The 21683-nt window shown below is 41.1% G+C and overlaps 1 protein-coding gene across 2 annotated transcripts in view; it reads right to left on the bottom strand.

Annotated features, from left to right (window-relative positions):
• Positions 1–21683, bottom strand: part of FKBP1B (FKBP prolyl isomerase 1B) — a 45547-nt gene extending 23864 nt beyond the window's left edge. The window contains exons 1-2 of one of the 2 annotated variants that reach the window (XM_021529784.3): positions 21546–21680; positions 18224–18271 (exon numbers count right to left, since the gene is read on the bottom strand). In XM_021529784.3, coding sequence (XP_021385459.1) covers positions 18224–18271; positions 21546–21582 — 85 coding nt within the window. In that variant the 5' untranslated portion in view covers positions 21583–21680. Of the gene's footprint in view, positions 1–18223; positions 18272–21545 lie in introns of both variants that reach the window. The other variant, XM_021529785.2, reaches the window with a different exon arrangement.

Below are 21683 nucleotides of genomic sequence, written 5' to 3'. Positions count from 1 at the left end.
CAGTAAAAAAACATGTATTTTTATTATCCAGCATGAAGAACCTGCACTGCATCACAGCAGACAGCCATAATTCTAATACTGAAATTGCATATCGCTCTTCTCAGCTTGGTGTGTAGATACAACCAGGTGTGTAGATACTGGGTAGTGGAACAGATCAGTTGATGTGTGTGTTAATCAGACATTTATCATTATTCACGTTTGTATTTTGATGGAGTATTCATAAATACTAATTCTGAGTCAGCTTTGACCTGGCAATCCCCATGGAAAAGACTGACATCCTACTTGGCTGAACTTGCTCAAAAGGCACATCCATCGTTTTAAACCTGAATGTATTTCTGGCCTTGTCAACCTGCTATCTCATTATCTCACTATTCACTCACAAAAGAAATGATGAATCATGAACACTGGGGTACAGGGAACCAAATACACTCTATAAAATTAACCTCATTATGTCAGTTGTGAGTAGCATGATTAAAATCCCTGAGTGTTACTCCAACACAAGAAGAGTTGTGTTCTGTTGAAAATAATGATGAACAGATACTTCAAGAAAAATCAGCTAAATCAGGGCTACAGGTGAATTTGTATTTGAGAGGTTTTGCTGTGTGACATTAACAGGTGAGAATTGTGTCATCTTTCACAAAGGTATTTTTTTAATTTGGTTTGATCATTAGGTCTAGAAAATACACCAAGGAGGTAGCATTTTTTACTTAAATAGAGCAAAACTGTTACAAAATCATGTGAAAAATCTTACACCCAAACTATACACAGGATGAGGCTGTATTTTACCAATAACAAGAGGCCATCTATGTTATTTCTTGCAATGTCTGTGATGCAGACCTACACTGGGAAAGGCATCAAGGTGCTCAGTATCACCACGTACAGACTGCACCACTGCCACTGCAGTGCCCAGGTATGTGCAGGCAATCCCAGGATCCTGCTGTGTCCACACAGCCCCACCCAAGTACCAGTCCTCTCTATGTAGTGAGATTACTACAGATCATCCAGTGACCCCAGAATTTGCTCCCAAACCACCTCCAGTGTTAGCATGACTTAAAAATCAAGGTGAACTTCTGTGCGAGTTACACACAAGGGTATTTATAGGTGGGATAATTTTACTTTACAATCACTCTGTAGGGAACTTTTCCATGTTCTTTCTGGTGTGGGTATTTTTCTTTTTCCCATACACAGATGTCATTAAGGTATGTTTAAAGCCCAAACAGTGAACCCTGCTTGCCAATGTAGAGTTTTCCTGTAACACCATACAGTTCTGATGTGTGTGAGACACAGACAATCTCATAATCACGTGCCCTGTGCGCAGGAACACGCGGCAGAATAAGAGCAAAAAGTCCTGCTGCAAACTGGGGCAGAGCTGACAGTGGGTCAGGGCTTCAGATGGCCAATGTCCACTGCTGAGAACGGCTGCTGCAGAAACTTGCTTTGCCTGTACTACGTTGATAAGGCAGTGTTTTCCAGAAGAGTCAATCAAATAAAGTTTTTAAAGAAGAACGAAGTAGTGGGATGTCAAATAAATGAGACGTGATATTTGTAAGCTGATTTATGCAAACAGTGTTTGTTACCCTGAGCAGCACAATGGCTTGTCCATCTTCCTGAGCTGTGTGTTCTGTGTGTTGCAGATTCCCTTGGAAAGGCTCCCTTCTTGTAGGTGTTGCTGTCTTCTGCTGGGCATGTCTAGCATTTACCTTTTTTTATAGAAAGAGCCATTGCAGCTGTCTGGTCCCAGTTCCCATCCCAGGTTTCTGCCTAGTAATCCCCACATCAAAGACATACCTTGAAGTCAGACACCTGTTTCAATGCAGCTATTTTGGTTTTCATATACAATAAGCACTATCTAATAAAAATTGTATCAACTAAAGTGGTCTAAAAAACATAATTAAGTCCTCTGGCTAAGCATGGAAAATGACTTTGAAACATGATCTTTCATTCTATAATTGAATGTAAGATCAAACATTTTTTAAATATCCCTTTAATAAATTTCAATTACTTTCCTGAGAAGTGACCAGTTCTAAGAATGTCCAGTGCAAGCTAGTGATCAGAATGAAAGTGGATGTATATGGTTCCAGAGCTGTACCAGCTCATTCTTCACAGTAAGGAGTATCTTGTACAAAATGCTGGCTTGTCCTCTGGTGTCAGTGAATTCCACCCATGGGAGGGCACCATTTTGGTCGTGCCAAGCATTAGGACAAGAGACAAAAGGCACAATCTCATGCAGAGGAAGTTCCACCTACACATGAGGAAGAACTTCCTTGCTGTGCCATGACTGAGCACTGGAACAGACTGTCCAGAGAGCCTATGGAGTCCCCCTCACTGGAGATATTCCAGAAATGTCTGAATGCAATCCTGTGCCATGTGCTCTGGGATGACCCTGCTTGAGCAGGAAGTTGAGCCAGATGAGCCACTGCAGTCCCTTCCAGCCTGACCATTCTGAGATTTACCTGACCATCATCCAGAAGCTGGAAAAGCAGGTAACATTTTGATAGACACCATCTTTTAGTTGTCATTCATATAGATACAGGTATATAGGTATCAAAGATCTGGACACACAAAAAATGAATTGCTAAAGAAGAAAAGTAACTGGCATGATCAAGCCTAGGGAAGCAAATGAGTTCAAGTTCAAACATTGTTATGGGGGAAGTTGGACAAATTACCAGCCCAGCCTTAAGAACCATGAATCTAGGAAGGGTGTGAATTCTCTGGGACTATTCTACACAAGACCATTGAACAAGAATGCTACCAAAGCTTCCAAAATACATGACAAAACTGCTAATCAATGCACCTATATCCAAAAATGATTCTGGCAATTTCTTCTTCTGACTTCCTAATTTAATGGAAGGATTTTCACTAAATAATTCCTGTTTGAATTAGAACCAATTTAAAGATTTCTCAGGGAGATGAAGTGATTGCAATTATTGATCGGTGTTAATTTATGAATTAGAATTGCCAGTTCACATGTATTCCTTGTTTTAAGGTGAACTTGCAAAATTTCCAGGTATAATACCTTTATGTCTCTATCAATTTTTTACTCCCCATGTAAGTAGAAAACCATCCCTTAACCCCTGCTGAATAAATTAGGCATTTTTTTTATTCAGAAATGTCTAATTTATTTATAAATTAGAAATTTTTTATGTCTCCCAGCACTTCTACCATCCTCATGTATCTTTCCAGCATTGTAGACTACAGAACTGAGCACATTGTTTTTGCAATATCTGTGTGAAACCTCTGGCCCTTCTCTCTTCTCCTCAGTGCTCCTGTTTATATATTCAAGGATTGCAATCAGCTTTTTGGCCAAAGATCAGCTCAGAGCACGTGTTCAGTTGATAACCAACCACCACTCCCCAAGTCTGTTTCGAAGTCACTGCTTCACATGACAAAGTGCTCCTATCTGTAAGCACAGGAGTCACTCTTTGCTCTTCCACCTTCAAGTTTGTAAAGAGTTTTATAGTAACTGAAACACATTATTTACTTGTGACAATATTACATAGTGATCCCTCTTACTGTGTATCAATGATTTATGGCATAAGAACATTTATTTAGGATGTAGCTATTAATTCTTATCACTTTAGTATCTTCCTCCACTGATAAAAACATCACAGTGGGGCTGACACCAGCCCATTTTAAGGTCTACTGGAAAGCCCTCTATTGAATAAGCCAATTTTAGATCCACTGGCATAATTCTTTTGTATATTTTGAAGTTTCTTATTCAGGGTACCATGAATTCCTTGCAGACCATGATGGAAAACCTCATGATCCTCCATAAATGTTAGCCAGCCATCCACACACAGACTCCTTGAGAGTCAGCTTGACAAGATTTTCTACTGATTACCCCAAAATTGCCTGTCAGTGTTTAAAAGGCATTTGGACAATGCCTTTAATAATGCCCTGTAATTTTTGGCCAGCTCTGAAGTGATCAGTCAGTTGGGTTGTAGGTCCCTTCCAACTGAAATAGTCTATTCCATTTCTATGACATCCTAAATAAAAATTTTGTCACTATTGCCAGAAACACATGAGAAAGACCAGCTGAACAAGGTACAACATAACATAATACATTTCAGAACTGTAATACTCACAAAAAACAAGAGTCAGAATTTGTTTTAAAATGTTTTGAACACTAAAAACACACACTCATTTTGACCTGAGTTTTTTTAACATTATAATCTAAGGTCTTTATACTTATACAGTCTTTATACTATGGCACACATACACACCTGTATTAGAGATGTCTTCCTTGTATACATCTAAAAACAGGAAAACAAATTGTAAAAATCCACCCTAATCCATCTTAAATGTGTAAGTGTTGATCCCATATTTAAACTAATACTGTAATCTGTTGTATAAGATATGCATCATTGTTTAAAAAATATATAGTATGCTGATTTTTTTCTTCTAAATTGTTTCCCCAGCTCTCTGGCAAACAACAGGGAGAAAAGCCATGGGTTGTGGCTTCTCACCATAAAAAAAGTCTTAAGTGCCTTCCTCATATGAGGGGCCTGCCATCAAATCCATCCTCACTCAGCTAGGCCAAAAGAAGCATTTCAAAATTCCCAAATGCTTCTTCACAAGAAGTAGTAAAAGGAAGGTTCAGCTAAACCTTTTTTTGACTTTTAAATCCAAAAGCCATTAATCATTTGCAAGGGAAGAAGTATCCCCATCATCTTGTGCAGCACTGTCACTACTTCAGTGTAAGGTGGATTCTTTGAATACTTCACCCTGGTAGTGCCTGTGACATTCAAGTTGATACCTTCATCAGCATCCAATGTAGTTCTGATGGATCCTGTTCAGTGACAGGTTTATACAGGCTATGCTCAGAAGTTACCTTGGCTAGTGATAGTGATTCATTTTCTGATAAGAAACTAATTATAAAAGCTTGATATTTGCAAATGCTCAGCGGAAGGGCAACAGTACTTCCTTTAAAAGTCATGCACAGTGTATTAGTAACTATATTTATAACAATAATCCTTTCCCCATGTATAGACCCTTGTCTTCCTATTCAAAGGAAAATGCACTCATTGTGCACCTCAGCCCTGGAATGATTGTCCACCCACCACTAAATAACTGTGCACCAAAAATGTTCTTTAGTACCAAGTTTCAAGAAGGAAATTTTTTGTCTTTCCTGGGGAAAAAAAAGTCAAGCACATTTATTCTGAGATCACTTGTACAAACAAATGACAGCACCACTAGAGAGTCCTCATCACAGCAGTGTTATACATATGGACCATGCTAACAAGATAAATTTGTCCCAGTACATTATTGCAATGGAGAGATTGAGAGTTTGCTATGGGAGGGTCCCCAAACTGTGCACTACTGGGAAGATGGACAGGAGAGAAACATGAGAAGGAAACAGAAATAAATACTTCCTCTTGTTCCCACAGGCAAGTCTTCTTTTCTCTTCTCTACAAGCACCCAAATGCTTCAGCTCCCTACACCACTGCAAAACTCCAGGCCTGCTGCAGTGCCAGATCACAAGTGGCTGTTGATCTTTCCATCACCCTGCACTTCCATCCTGTTGTCCTGATGTCCTTCACAACTTCTTCCCTCCTTCCCCTTCTTTTCTTTCACGTCAGATTTTCAGCCCAGTTCATAGTGCAGCCACTGCAGCATTTCTACACCCAGGACATAGCGATGCAGAGGCAAGAGGAAATAGCTGGGAATGTCCCTGCATCCCCCATTTCATCCCTATCTAATCACACTGTAGCACCTCCAGTGACTGTGACAAGCAATTATGCTGCAGCATAAGAAACATTTGCAAATCAGGGCTGCACTCATATTCTTTTGGATGTGCTAAAAATCTCCACTGCTTCAGCCTCTGAGGAAGCAATCTGAAAACAAGTCTCAGCTTAATGTACTGCTAGAATGTGCTTAAGAAGCTGCAAAACAAGTAGCACTAAAAATTCTATCAAAAACTTTCATGTGACTAAACAAATATATTAGAAAATTCTTCTAGAAGTCTATTACAACTTGTTGAAGTACTGAAAAAAAACCTAGAAGAAGAAGGGTGGTCCTATGCACAGTAAGAGTCCAAAAGGAGGGTGCAGTGGAAGGGGAAGCACATTGGGGACATCAATTTATCCACAGTGTGCCAGACAGTGTCCGGTTCCTCTTGGATGCCAGACTCCTTGATGTCGAAACCAGAGAACACTTTGCATTTGTCTGACTTTTATCAGCTGACACCCTCTTGGCCTGTATTGTACAGCAGTTTCTCAAGGGAAAAAGAAGAGCTAAGATAAGTATTGCTCTAGTGGCCCCTGCTTTTTCAACACAGCTACTTGTCCACAAGACGTACAGAGGTGTCCAAAACCTTAAGTGAATGTGGCAGGCACTGAAGACTGAGAGCTATTCTTATCTCACTGCTCTCTATAAACACAATGGCCAACCAGGTCCCTTACAGCCTCATACAGCTGTCAGCATCTAAATGCTTTGTAGCCTCCAAATGGGCCAGTCCTACAGTGACAGACTGAATAATAGAAAGATTACAGGTTGTGTAACTCCATTACAGTATGGAGGTGCTTTGCAATCAGTCAATGTTTCTTTTCACACTCCTGCAGGGAAAAATCCCAGCCCAGGATTTTATTGCTCTTTTGCTGTAAGGCAAATAATTTCTCAGCTCTCCATAACCTCTGGATCCCGTGTTTATAGCTCCATGCTCTCTCAGGTCCAGTCTACTTTGTTTCCTATTGTTTTCCCAAACCCTTTTGAAATGTTTGAATCTGAAGAGGAGCTTTGAATGTCCTACGATAGCAAGTCTTAGGAAAGCGTTTCATAAATGGTTCTGCAGTTTTAAGAAATCAATGTACTGCAAGCTTTAGTTACTTTATTGAAATACAGTGAATCGTTACAATCAAGTCCCCTATTCTTTACAGCAGGGAAGGACTGAGCCCTTATTCTGTTTACAATGCTTATATAACCAATCAAATCAAGACTGGTTAGAGAAAGACAGAAAACCTAATAAAAACTAAACTACGTTGTGGTTTTCCACCATTTATCTTAATTTAAATGGTTTGTTCTCAAAAGGTGAACATTTTTTGAGGTCTGGAAACAATAGCTCTTCTACAGAGTTGGTATAGCCTATATATAATATATATAGGTGGGTAATGCAATAGATAAGTGGAAAGGTAAATATAAGGAATAAGGAATTTAAAAGTCCATGAATTTTTAGCCTCAACTTTTCTAGAGGCTCACTTCATGCCCTGGACACAGCATTTCCCTTCTGAATGTCCCTGTGTTTTAAAGGGGAGTAAACAAAAAATAGTCTTTTTCCTTTTCCAAAGCACTTTATGAATGAAGTGAGTAGCTCTTTGATCAGATTCAGCTTTCTAAGTTGTCCACAGGGGATTAATGATGGCAGTTTTTCATGACTGTATCAACTCCAAATTTGCATTTGACTCATTCACATTTAAAACTCCCACACCCTCAGCCAGGGATTGCAAAAAATATTGAAAATGAGATAAGCTTTATAACCCGTTTCACAAAGAACAAGTCTTAATGGCACAGGTAAGGATCATTTTGTAACGAGGCATTTCCACCCTGTTCCAATGACTTTTGGACATCTCTTCTTACAGTTCCAGGCCCTGGAAGTCCTCAGTGTTAAGACATAAAAGGTCAGGACTCTTGAGTTCCAGGCAGGAAAAGGTAGGACATGACAAAATGGGAAAAGCCAGATGACAGTCCTCAGCTGTGCTGTACAGCAGCACTGCCCACTGACCTAAGCAAGTATCTGAGCCTGTAACTGCTATTTATTTGACTGAAGATGAGGTGCAAATGATGGCAGAAGAAATTCAAAGGATAGAATAAATTTAAAGCTATCAACTGGGCTGTCTGTGTTCTCCAAAATCTCTCCTGACAGAGAGGAGCAGACATAGCTATAGTTTTCCAGAGTTGTTGCCAGCTGGCCACTGAGGGAGACAAGGGTGTGGGGAGCTAGTCACCCAGGAAGGGTGACAGAGGAGCAGCTCGTGTTCTCATCAGTGGACAGACACTGCCAGAGAGTGACCTCAAGCACAAGCTAAGGTCAGGTGTTTCAGCATGACATTGCAGAAAAGTGTTCATCTCTGTGAATGGCCTATGGAGCCCTACATAGAAAGAGATTTGGAGGCACTAGTGGATGAACAGCTGGACATGACCTGTTAATGTGTGTTTTTAGCCCAGAAACCAACCACGCCCTGAGCTGCATCAGAAGTGTGGCCAAGGGAGATGATTTTCTCACTACTCTGCTCTCATGAGATCCTCACTTGGATGCAGTACTGCATCCAGTTCTTTGGTCCCCTGCACAGGAAAGATATTGGGCCTGTCAGAGTGGATCCAGGGGAGATCTGAGGAGATCACAAAAAATGTCAGAGGACTGGAGCACCTCTCTTGTGCAGACATGCTGAGGAAATTGGGGTTGTTCAGCCTGAAGAAAACTCCAAGGAAACCTTACTGTGCACGTTTCAATACTTAAAAGTTTCAATACATTAAACGCTTAAAGTTTCAATACATTAAAAAGACAGACGTTTTTTTACTAAGGCCTGTAGTGACAAGATGAAGGTCAACAGTTTATACTGAATGAAGGCAGGTTTAGATTGGATGTAAGGAAGAAATTCTTCTCTGGGAGGGTGGTGAGGCACTGGCATGGGCCAGAGAAGATCTGGATGCCCCACAGCCACACATTGGAAGTGTTCAAGGCCAGGTTGGATGGGATTTAGAGCAACCTGGTCTAGTGAAAGGTGTCCCTGTCCACAGCAGGGGGATGGAAATAGCATTTTTTAAGGTCCCTTCCAACCCATGATCCTATAATATAGATACAGAGTTGGCAGCAGCCTATGAATTTCAGACTCAGATCCTCAATCTTCAAAACAAAATCTGTGGGAAAGGCTTTTTCATCAAAATTACAGCTTTTACAAATAAAATAATTTATTTCAGTCCTTCAGACTGAAAATTGTATGTTTCAGTCTGAAAATGGCAATACTTCATGATGATGCATTAGGAACTTGTCTTCTGTGGGACTTACCTTCTATTTTCTTTTATGTACTCTAGATATGGCTACATTACACCTCCAAAAGTATGAGATGCTCCTGCCTTCTTGAAAATCCCTGCTTGTAGCAAAACCAGAAATGTATCCATAGAAGAGAACAAAAATGTAAGTTCCCATAACTGCAATCCTTATATAGTATTTTAGTGCAATTTCCAAACAACTATATGTTTGGTTTGTGTTTGGGTTGTTTTTTTTCTAACTCAGTGTAAAATATTTCAACACAAAGCTGCTGCTTTCAAAGTTGCAACAGCAGCAACTTCCAACAGGTTAGGGAGTAGCAAAATACATTTTCACTTTGGTCATTAAAAACTAGATAAAGCCAAGGCATCTGGGAGCATCTTTTTTTTGTAACAATCATTGATTGGAAAATGAACTAATCAGGTGTTAGGTCTCTTCTGCTGTCCAGCACGAAACCACCTTCAAAAAACAAGTCTTCCATTTCTAACTGAGAAAAAAGTAAGAGAAGCCAATCTTGGAAAATCAAGGTTGTCACATCATTAAATGTGCAAAGGGAAGTGAATTAGAGCAGGAAGCACTAAGAATCAAATAATTATGCAGATTAAATGGAAAATATCTGGAAGGAATAACCACACTTGGGGTATCGTAAGAGACAGAAGGAGATCTACAAATCAAATGTACCTCACAATTACTGCTGTAACACCGAGTTTTAGAAGTCCCAGAGTGTTGGATGGGAGAGAAAGGACTACACTAACTAAGTACCTGGACCTGCTATCTTGGCTGCAAAGATCCTCTGGCTCTGCCTGATGACACCACGGCTACAACATTTAAGATCCCTCACACTGAGCGATGTGCAAGGGAGTGCAAATTTCTGCAGCCAGCAGTCCTGTGGGGAAAAAAAATATTACTAAAGATTTACAGTGCCCTTGAGTAAGTAAAGCTAAAGAATACGTCTCCAATTGAGAGATGTTGCTTTCAATATAAAGCCCCCCCACCCCCTGGCCCTGGTTCAGCAAGACTCAGCAGAACTCCTGCCAACACCAAGCTGCTGCTTCCCATGGCAGAGCGCGCGTCCTCCGAGGCCGCCTGCTCAGCTGCTTCCCAGCGCCAGAAACGGGGCCCATGGGAGTTCCTTGGCAATGCCCTCCCCAGGGATCTCCCACACACACCCCTGCAGCACTTGGACCAACACTGCGTGCTGGAGATCACAAGCCTGCAGAGATCTCCTGCACAGCATCTGCTCAGGTAATGCACCCGAGGTGTGGGGTATTAAACACATCCCTGCCGTGCATCCACTGTGGAGGGATGACACCATGTGTTGTCCAATTAGGAAAATATTCCCCCTTCCATATGTCCTACCTAGCTGAACTGCCTGACCTAGGAACCGTATTCAGCTCTTATCTAATCAATAGAAAGAGAGACATACCCACAACCTAACTATTTAGGTAACCAAAGGTAACTAAGCTCTCAATTTAGACTTCTTAATTAGGTAAATACGGTGATGCCAGTTCTATTTTGTCAATAAAGGGAGACAAGCCTATCACTGGTGCCAGCCGATAAGAACTTCTCTTTGGCTGATGTAGGATCATTTGTATGTTTTACACTAACAAATACTATTCACTGCACATTGTTTTTCAGTGATTCTTTGATTTTTGGCTGCATAAATTACTAGAAAATTATGTCATTTTCGTAAGGACCTGGAGTTCTAGTTATCAAGAATTGATGCAAATCTTTCAGGTCTAAGTCCTCAAATACAGGTATGAGCTGTAAGTAGGGCACACTGGAATCACTGAAAATAAGTGGAAAGAGGTTCCAGAAAAAATACCTTGTTTGAAACAGCAATCTAATTTTCTAAAATATGGCACTTTTTTGGATCAGCTCTAAGCTTTTAAAAACTTGATGAACAGAGGCCATTAGTTCTCTGGTACTTTAGATAATCTGCTTTGTGAGCTTTTTTTTAAAAATATCTTGAAATCCACTTCCTCAAGGCTTTTGTGAGGTAGGAGTAAGAAGTTTAATTATTTACTAGCAGTTTTATTTCTGTGCACAATAGGAAGAGAGAATGATGCTATAATCCCACCACGAAAGGAAATCTTGTAAAGGTTAGCAAGTGTTCCAAAATTGAAGCTAGCAGAGACCAAATCACTCAGCATGTCTAATGCTGACAGAAAAGTCTCTGTCAGGGGAGAAAGTGCCAGTGTATGCTATCTTGAAGTAATCTATTTATAATCTTCTTTACTCTGAAAGAATGAAACTCATCCTGTCTTCTTCCCAAATGAATATAAGACCGTGTTCATGGGCAATCCTGGACCTGTCCCTTTTTTGCCCAAAGCATATCAGCAGCAGTCCCAACACCACCTCAGTGCCAGGTGGAGCACACTTAAGGGGAGAAACTTCCAATTAGTCAAACCAAGGCTTCACAGCTGAAGTTGCCAGTAAGATCACTATTGAAATAGTTCATTGAATAACATCTAACACCACAAGTGATTTCAGTGAAACCAATGAGCACCATACACAGCAACACAGAAAAGGAGGAGCAACTGGGAAACTTGAGGCTACAGTTTATTACACTAATCCTTTTCAATCAGGCAACAATCTGGTATGTTCATTTTAAACTCACTCACTCTGCTGCTGAACCTGCTACTTTTTCTCTTACAAACCTCTGAACCTTTTTATTCATCAAAACACTTTTTCATATCAATAGCCTCTTACAGTGAGTCCCACTGTACTTGCAAACCTTAATTGCATGACAATTTTGAAAAACATAGCCCCATTTTCTATCAAATTTATAAAATGAAAGAGCAAGTAATATACTTGACATCAATCACTATGCTGGCAACAAAATGTGTAGGAGAAATCTCTTCTTCCCAGACTTCTGCTTCTGGACTCTGACCACTATTATCACTATCAGGCCAACGTCACTGCTAAAATAATTCCAGGGATAACTAATCTATAATTAAATAAGGAAAGATGAGAATTTTTATCTTTTTACTGACAGAGTTTAAGACTTACAGATTGTTTCTAAGGGGCAGCAAAAGACCACATTCCTCAGGGAGGACTAAAACTACTTTTTCAGTTATGATCCACCAAAGAAAAAAGATGATTCTAAGTGCTTAATTGCTACCAAGATCTCCACAGAAGCAAAATACTTTCATACTTTCAAACCAAGGCATTAAGTAAAAAAAAAAAAAGAAACTGTCAGTCCCCAAAAATGGAGAGACGTCACACTCCTCTGGTATATTGTATCTTGGGAACATGCTTGATTAAAGAATTAAATTCCTTCTAGGTAAGCAAGATTTAGCTGGCTTTAAATCAAGGTTCAATTATAATGTCTGTTACAATACAATTCTTATTAATGATAGTTCTAATTGCAGTGTTCACTATCCTCTTCCAAATCCAGCTAGACAGCCTCCTGGAGACAAAGAATTTTGATTAAATGCCTTACTTAGTTCAATTTTCCTCTCAGCTACACATGCAGAGCTCCAACTTGAAGTAGTAAAGATCTTCCTGAAATTGTGGTCAGAGAAATAACATCCTCCTGTGCTCACCTGGCACAAATGCTTGCACAAGGCTGATGTTCATCCAGTCATGCTCATAGACAGATGACACTCTGTAAAGCTACTCTGAATTAACCTTAGTCTTTTTGAGAGTATATCTCTATAGACAAATCTCTGGCTATTACTACGTACACTTAAAGCTGGGTTGATTTTGATCCAAGAAAAATAGGCAGATCTTTTTGGCAAGGGTTATTTTAAGGGAATTGCATTACATTTCTATTGTGTTAAATGGAAAATAGTGGTTTTAATCATGATAAATCAAGCATATTCTATGAATTACTGTTAAAATATATCTATGCAGTACGCTTTTGTTATATAAAGAGCTTTCAACTTCACAGACATAACCATAATTCTCAACACTACACCACTGCCAAAGCTGAAGAAACAATATAAAGTAATTCTGGCAATATATGGGAAAAGAAGATGATAAAAATTTGTCCTCAGACCACAGGGAAAAGAACAATTAATCATTTGTTCTGCTTTAAATAAAATTCTGCTTCCTAAAACAGAATGAATTTGTACAGCTCAGCTGCAATAAATGGAGTAGTATTAATTTATTTCAATGTGGAATTTCGCTTCACGTATTAAACAAAAATAATTAAAAAATCAACTTCTCAGTATTGAAATATTGAAGTGGAGAGGGAGGTGCTGGGCTCTTCTCCCTGTGATCCAGGACATGTGGGAATGGTTCCAAGCTGCTCCAGGGGAGGTTTAGACTGGACATTAGGCAGGATTTCTTTACTGAGTGGGGGGCCCACCACCAGAGAAATGGTTGATCCCCCAAATCCATCAGTGCATATGAGGATTTGGATGATGACCTTCACAACATACTTTAACTTTTAGTCAGCCCTGATGTTGTCAGGCAGTTGGAAGAGATGATCATTTTAGGTCTCTTCCAACTGAAGTATTCTATTCTCTTGGAAATCTATTGAGTGCAATTTTGGGACAATAGTCCTAGTCTAAAAAGTCTATGAAAAAAATCTTCTGAGAGAAGTCCAGTTTAATAAATAATTAATGATTTACTGTGTCTTAATAGTCTCAGTCAAATAAGTCAGTTCCAGCACACTAGAAATACTGATTATCATCAGTTCCTTAAAAACAGTAATTGTTATAATCAGTTTTACAGGTGGCCAAGGAGAAAGATGGAATTAAGAATTTAGCTCTGCCACAAGCTACATGGGACAACACAAGAGAATGTCAACTCTGAATAACTTGGGAAAAAAAGTTGCCCACTCATTATCATGAGCAGATTTAGATTCAGTACACACAAAACTGGTGTAAAGGCACATCATCATCCAGCAAGAGGGCTGGGAATGGGATTCAGCTTCCTGGAGTGCAGGTTTTACCTCACAGTCTCCAGACAGAACATATCCCTCCTCAGTGAAGGTTTTGTTGCGAAGCATTTCTAACTGAAAGTCATGTTTGGTATAATTTTCATAAATCTTTGAAGATTCTACACTGCTAATTCCCATTGCCAGAGTCAACAAATGTAAATCATAGGAATCAAAACTGCAGAAAATGTCTTAATTCCTTTTATGCACTCCAGGACTAATTAGTTAACTTGTACTACTGTCAGTGGTCCAATGTAACCTGAAGACCCAATCAAAGTTAGGTCACCATTACAAAAGTCATGAAGAAGGAGGCTGTTCGTATCTCAAACTGCCTGCAATCTCTCTACAGGAGGCAGACAAAGTACAACTATCATTTTGCAGATGGAAAACAGAAGGAGTAAGCAGATTGCCAAAGGCTTTGAGAACCTTACTCCAGGAAATCTGTGACAAAAAACATGACATAAACCAGTGCTGCTGCAAATGCATTTCAGTGCCAGTGCTCTGCCTTATCTACTTATCTCATTACAGCAATATTGTGTCAGGTAACTTTTGAGACTCAACATGGATGCTGGATGCTAAGAAGAAATTAGTGTATTTGTTATATTTGTTAACAAAGACAAGCATACAGGAACCTAACCAAATTTTTCCATCCTATACTAAGACTGGGACTTGGTTTCATGTTCTATCACAGTCCCCCTATCTAATCTTCTACAATTATCTGGACATCTATTTGTGTACTTAAATCAGGCTGTGCAAAGATGAAAAATTAGCAGGTGCTTTACAGGGCCAAAGTTAGGCACTAAGGCGTCATATGAAAGGGCAATTAGGTACTTCTGATGGGTAATCAAAAAATCCTGTTCTAAATGTAAAGCAGCAGATAATTACTCCTAAGGGGAAAAAAAAATAACTTAAAACAATCTCCTTAAACTAAGATGTCCTTTCTAAATTGCTCCCTAGTGAGGTTGTACCTTAACTCCTGCTGCTACTGGAACTCAGGTCTGTTCCTTCAGGAACCACAATGCTTTTGGGAATCACACCACACTGTACCCTGAGATTATGCATCCAGATGATCAAGGAGAGAAAGAGGAAAAGATGCCACATGTAACAGCCTAATAGCTGGAGTGCTGACAGCAGAACTGTAAAACTCAATCACAGCTCTCCTTCATCTTGAGGAAATTCCAGTTCTCACTTCCCACTCCTCCAGAACATATAGGGTTGTCAGACTAGAAACTACCCTGCTGAATCTCTACCTTGATGATGAAGCATAAAATCCTGGAGGACAAGCAGACAGAACCCTAAAGTTCTGCCAAACTCTGGGAGTCCCAGCCTTTGGTCCTCTCTGGACTTATCCTGCATGGATCACCAGGACAAGTCATACAGACAGTGTACTCCTAAAAAATGGGTCTTTTACTCCTGCAGTGACAGCAGTCCCTTCCTGTCCATGCTCTCTGCCATCACTCCCTATCACATGGTAAATGCATGCCTACAAAAGCAAAGGCAAGAGGGCAAATAAGACACTACAGAGACCACAGCCCACTCCTCAGTGGAGTCTCCCTAAAGAATCATAACTTGCTCTGGCAGAAGAGAGCCCATTTTAGCCTCTCCTCTCCTTTGAGACATGAAAAATTAGTGGGCAGGCAATGTTTTTTCTATGCATGCACAAAAAACTAGCCCTTCGGGACCAACCATGCTTGTGCTAAGGAGCTGTATCACCACAGTGTGTGTTGCTGTGAGAGCAGCTGGGCCACTGCAAGAAGTTGCATGACCTGCCCACCCGGCACCATCACATGGGAAAATCTTAGAATTAAAAAAAAGGTACTGAATTAGTCTCCAAAGACAGGGATTGCACTGCAACTCCTTCCATATCCCTGCATGAGTGCCTGCAACAAATACTCACCCTCTTGCCTGCTCCTTTCCTTGCCCATGGCTCCTGCATTCTTCACTGCTCAGTGTCCCAAACTAGACTGGAGGGACTGGGAAATTTCAGCTTTCTTCTCCCCAGGAACATAATGGCTGCAGTTCAACAGGTGGCAGGCAGTTATGACCCTTTTCTATTGCAAGAGCCAGCTGGGAATAGGTTTGCCATGTCTGAAACAGCCCACCAAGTGGGCTTCCACAGGCCGTGGTTTTGGCTCTCTGCTCTGCTTGATTCTGGATTCAGAGATGTGCTCCAAGTACTCCAGTGAGGTCAGGCTTTTCTGGGGATCCAAACAATCTCTGGATCTTGACGGAGTCCAGTCAGTGCATGGTTCCCTCACCTCCCATAACACAACACCTCCCCACAGGTGTCTGTGCCCAGCTCCAGAGTGTCACATCAGCTGAATATGGATATCACTTGAGAGTTATACATGCTATACAATATTAAGCAGCTCTGAAAAGCAGCATTTCTGGATCATTTCTGGATCACTTCCTTGCACCTAGGTGTCTTAGTTTTTCCTAACTTCCATTTTAGGTGACAAAGCAGAGGTTCTGGATTTCTCTGCAGACTTTGCCGTAACTTAGCTATACAATTCCTAAAGCAGGACTCAGAGGGTGTGGTGAGGGTAAGTATTAAGTATATTGAGGCCTAATAGGATCAAATAAATAACACAGAGGTCATTCCAAGATGATTCCAAGATTCCAAGCACATCCAGAATCTCATCAGTACAAAAAGAAACTACTGGATCCAGATAAAACTGTTTTAAATTAAAACTCAACACCTACATGTAATCTTACCCACATGCTGTATAGATCACTGGAAGGAAACACTTTATCCACTAACCATGGGCTCAGCTTAAAAACATCATCACCAAAGACTGCTGGCACCAGCAGTGGAGCTGAGGTGATGAGCTTCCCCTGATATCTGTTCTAATCTGGGAGGCAAAAGAGGTTGCACAGTACCAGCAGCAAGATATATGGAGAAAGCACAGTCTGCACTAGAGATTGATTTAATGAGTTTTTATAAAGTCTTTTATGTCAAAACCAGCTTACAACAGCCTTATCTGAGACACTATCTAATATCAATAGCAGTATGCAGCATCTTGTTATCTCTTCACATTTACCATTCATACTCTCTGAAGTTATCCAGAAAAAATGTGCTTTGTGGGAGCCACCAAGCTCAATTTTTTTGTCTATTTAATGTCTGACATTTAAATTTGTCTTGAACTAACTAAGGGTGGGAGGTGACAATTTTATTTCATAAAACCTTTCCAAGTTTGGACTGGAAGAGAAACATCTTTCAGCATCTTCACAAAAATAATTTCAAAACATCTATTTTCCTATCTAAATTACAGAGAAATATCTGTAGGAGCTGAGACTGGAATGGGAGATGCATGTGTTTAACATCTTCTAATTCAAACTATAAATCCTCCTTAGATCAAAATACTTTAAATATATAAATGCATATATGGGAGCTTAAACACAGACAACCTCCCCCCCAAGCCAGTGCACTAACTTCCATATAACCTTCTGAATGGTGGTATTACTGAAATTATATAAAAGTTAATTGAAAATACAAACAGGTTTACTTCAATAGTAATTTTTATTGGAAAATGTTCCCATCTTGTTCCAGTTGTAAGAATCAAATACAAAACTGAAGGAAAGCAACAGTTACGAGAGAGAACTTTCCTATCATCCTGAACACTAGAGGAAAACATTACTTCACTATCTAGGCCCAGATCAGAAGCTTCAATCCCTACATAACCTTCATGTTAGCTTCTTAAGGAAAATATCTCATAAAATGGCAGCTATTGAAGTGAACTTCCCAGTTGGAGACTCAGACTGCAGAGATTTTTGCATCCCTTTGACAACTTACATGACTACATACAAAGCATAACAACATAAACTGATTTAAAGAACATTTTCTTCTTCAGCATAAGCAGCTCCATTAACCAGCTCACTATTTAAGATTAACACAAGTCCATAAAGCAGGTGTTTAAACAGACCTGGTATTGATCTCTTCAATCTGGAATGAATTTTACTGCCAATGCATGGACACATGCTTTTAATATATATACAATAATGAATTGTCTGTGTCAAGACAAGAGGCTGTAAAAATATGAACCCAGCATTTTGACTGTTTCATGCTAAATTTCATTAGATAATAAAATGGCTTAATGAATCAGGTCTGCAGCTTCTTCTGCAAAGTGCTCACCACTGAACGCTATCCATGGCAAATTTGCTAGCAGACGCATCTAGCTACTGCAGTCTGAACAGCCCAGCTAGAAGTGAAATAGGCAGAAAACCCATCCAAACATTATCCAGTGGATTACAAGTGACAGAACAAATAAAAAAATACAACAGACATCTGAAATGGGAAATCACTCTTGAATGTGAAGCAGTTGGTATTGAAGAACATCCAAAACATGCCTTACCTGTGTAGTGCACCACACACGTCTGACCCTTCTTTGGAAATGTCCGTCCTGTTAAAATTATAAAAGGTTAATCTTTTATTTTCTCTGATTGACCTGGCTATGCAAGTTTATCTTTTAAGAGGAAAATGCTGAACTGGTATTAGCCATTTGGTTACATTAGGATACCTGAGACATCCACATGACAGCTGTAGATTTAAGTGGCTCCTCATACAACTTGGAGCAAACGTCTTACAAAGAGTGGCTGAGGGAGCTGGGGGTGTTTGGCTTGGAGAAAAGGAGGCTCAGAGGGACCTAATTGCTCTCTACAACTCCCTGACAGGAGGTTCTAGTGAAGCGGGGATCAGTCTCTTCTCCCAGACAAGCGGAAGATAAAAGTGAGAGGAAATGGCCTCAAGTTGCACTGGGTTAGGTTTAGATTGGATATTTGGAACATTTCTTCACAGAAAAGGTTGTAAAGCATTGGGTTGTAAAACACTGACTGCCCAGGCAAGTGGTGGAGTCACAACCCTTTCAAGTGTTCAGAACACACACGCATATGGCATCTGAAGGCACGGTTTAATGGTGAACATGGTAGTGGTGCCGGGTTGACGGCTGGACTTGATGATCTTAAAAGTCTCTTCCAACCTTAACAACTGCATGATTCTATGACTGTGTGTTACCAAATCACTAATATGCAACACAGGAATGGGATGGTTTAGGGCAAAAGGTCCCAGTTTGGCTGTGTTTAGCTCTTAGACCAAGTAGTATTTTTCCTAGATAAGTCTCCCTATATATACACGTGAATTACATATGCATTTACATTCTGTAAGTGCAAAAGGACAGTCAAAATCTCATGGATTATAACTTTTAATAATTCTCAGAATGTTTTTGCTATAATTTTTCAAATAAAGTCTCAGTCTGACATTGTGAGAAAATCCATTTGTATTCACATCTCTAATGCCTTCCACGCAAGAAAGACAGCTCTGTGAGGGCATCTTTAATTAGCAGGAATGGGGTTTACAGAAATTTTCACAGACAAAAGCAGTTTAATTTTGTAGCATCAGGCAACAGTAAAGCAGTAGTACACTGAGTTCTTTTAAGAGCTTGATAGCTCCTCCTAAAATGTTCATAGTGAAAGGAAAAAAAGCTTAAATTATTTGCTTGACACAAGATGAAATTACCATTTCCATTTTACTTGTTCTAGGCACTGCTAAAGGTACTGAAACCTAAGGGATGACTCTCAAGGCTCAATTAGGTGCCAATGGTGTATTAAAGATACTAACCATGATTTCTCAAGGTTGGCCAGGGGAGTGCCCAGGTTCAGAAGAAATTAAAAATATCAGTGTGGTTAATTATTAAGGAACATCCTTGATAGAAAGTTAAAAACTGGGGATTGAGTTAGGTTGTCCACAAAAGCTGTGGATGCCCTATCTCTGGAAACATTCAATGTCAGGATTGATGGGGCTTGGAGCAACCTGGTCTAGTGGAACATGTCCCTGCCCATGGCAGGGGAGTTGGAAGGAGATGATCACTAAGGTCCCTTCCAACCAAACCATTCTGTGATTCTATGAAACTGAGGCTCATCTCTTAGTTGGCTTTTTGGCTGTTTGGTCAAAATTAACATGATAACAAGTTCTGCATTACAGAGCACTTCAAAGGGTATAAACCAGCAGGTAGCACACAAGCTATGGCCTTAGGGATCACATGCCAAAACCACATGAGCAATAAGTGGTGAAGGGCAGGATAATATGATGAACCAAGATTTACAACACAAAAATTGATAAAGTGGTACTTCTAAGGGCTACCTGAACAGCCTTGTTCATTGGCTTGGCTGGCTGGAATATCCCTTATTGCACGTTGCACAAAATGCAGCAGGAATCTTTTAAGGTCACCATGGTATGCTAAAGTGGGATCCATCTCTTTTAAATTCACAGCCATTTAAACCACGGGCAACTATCGCATGCCAGTCTCCTGGGCTTCCTCTATTGACAGCAAAGAATTAGCAGTGCTTTGAGAGAAAGCCAGCCTATCCAAAGGAAGGCAAGACAAATTATTCCCTCGAGATGGCCACAGAGAAAACCCAGAAGACTGCTTTAGACTAGCCAACTAACCTGAGAAAAGTTATGTGAGATGAATCCTACCGCCAATAAAACAGGTATTATTAAAATGATCCACTATTATACAGAGATCTGAGAAAAGCAGTTTCAGACCTTATGGACACACACTCTGCTCTGTGAGTTTACCATCAGCAAAGCCAATGAAGCTACATAATTTCACATCAAAAATAAATTAAAAGCAGAGATTCGCAAGACCACTGACTCACTGTGGCTTAAGACAGTGTTTAAAGTCAGCTGATTTTGATTAAGACTTGCAACCAAGAGAACTAATCCATATAGCCTTATTTGGAATCACATATTACTTACAATGACAGCCGTGATCTATTTAATAGATAGTAAGTACTACTGTGAGGTAGTTCCATCCTCCTTCCTACTCCCAACTCACCACCATTATTTATGTGGGTATAAGTATTCTTTTTTTACATCTGTGAAACCAAGAGAAGAATTCGATCTCTAGAGCAAAACAGCACAGAGGGAGAAGCCAATTAGAAAGCATACACAAAGAATGGAAAGATACTGGGCCAAGAAACTTAATCTGCAATCAACTTGAACAAATTATTTATGGTTGCATATCAGCCAGTGATGAATCTGGCCTATTATATAGCTACATTTGTATGTTAGAAATCACATTATCTTAAAAGAAAAAAAAAAAAAAAAAAAACAAAAAACAAAACACAAAAACCTTACGGAATTATAATGCCAAGGAAGAGTAGAACACTGCGAATTGGCTCACGAAAGCCAAGCGCCAAGGAGAGGTGACTGCCACCCGGGCTGCACATCAGCCCTCGCCAGCATCCCACGCTGGACCGGGAGGCGGCGGCTCCTTGCCGGGGGATGCCGGCACGAACGGTCGGTGGCCCCGGCGAGGCCGGGCTCGCCACCGGGGAAAGTTTGGGCTCCCCGCCGGGCGCTGGCGCTGACCCCGCGCTCGGGCCGTGCAGCTGTCAGCGGATGCCACAGGAACCCCGGCCCCCTCGCCGCCGCTGCCGCCGCCGCGACCCCGGGCGGGCGCCTGGCCGCGCTCCGCCTCTCCCGCACCGGGGGTTCGTGCCCGCGGCGCTGCGGGGGCGGCCGTGCCTCCCTCCCGCCCGCCCGCTCCCCGCGCTCCCCGCGCTCCCCGCTCCGCCGCCGGCGGGGACGCGGCTCCCTCGCTCCCGGAGCCCCGCGGTGTCCGGCCGGACCCTCCGTCCCCGCGCTGCGGGGCTGCCCCCGGCACGGCTTCGTACCGTCTCCCGGAGAGATGGTCTCGATCTCCACCCCCATGGCGGCACCGGCTCCACTCAGCCCCGCTCCCCGGCGCGGCCGGACCCCCAGTGCGGGCAGTGCCCCTGGGCGGCCGCGGGCAGGGGCCGCCCCGGCTGCCC

This window comes from Lonchura striata, chromosome 3, assembly GCF_046129695.1.
Source record: "Lonchura striata isolate bLonStr1 chromosome 3, bLonStr1.mat, whole genome shotgun sequence".
Classification (NCBI taxonomy): domain Eukaryota; kingdom Metazoa; phylum Chordata; class Aves; order Passeriformes; family Estrildidae; genus Lonchura; species Lonchura striata.
The sequence above is the reverse complement of the archived record's forward strand: the minus strand, read 5'-3'. Positions and strand labels throughout refer to the sequence as shown.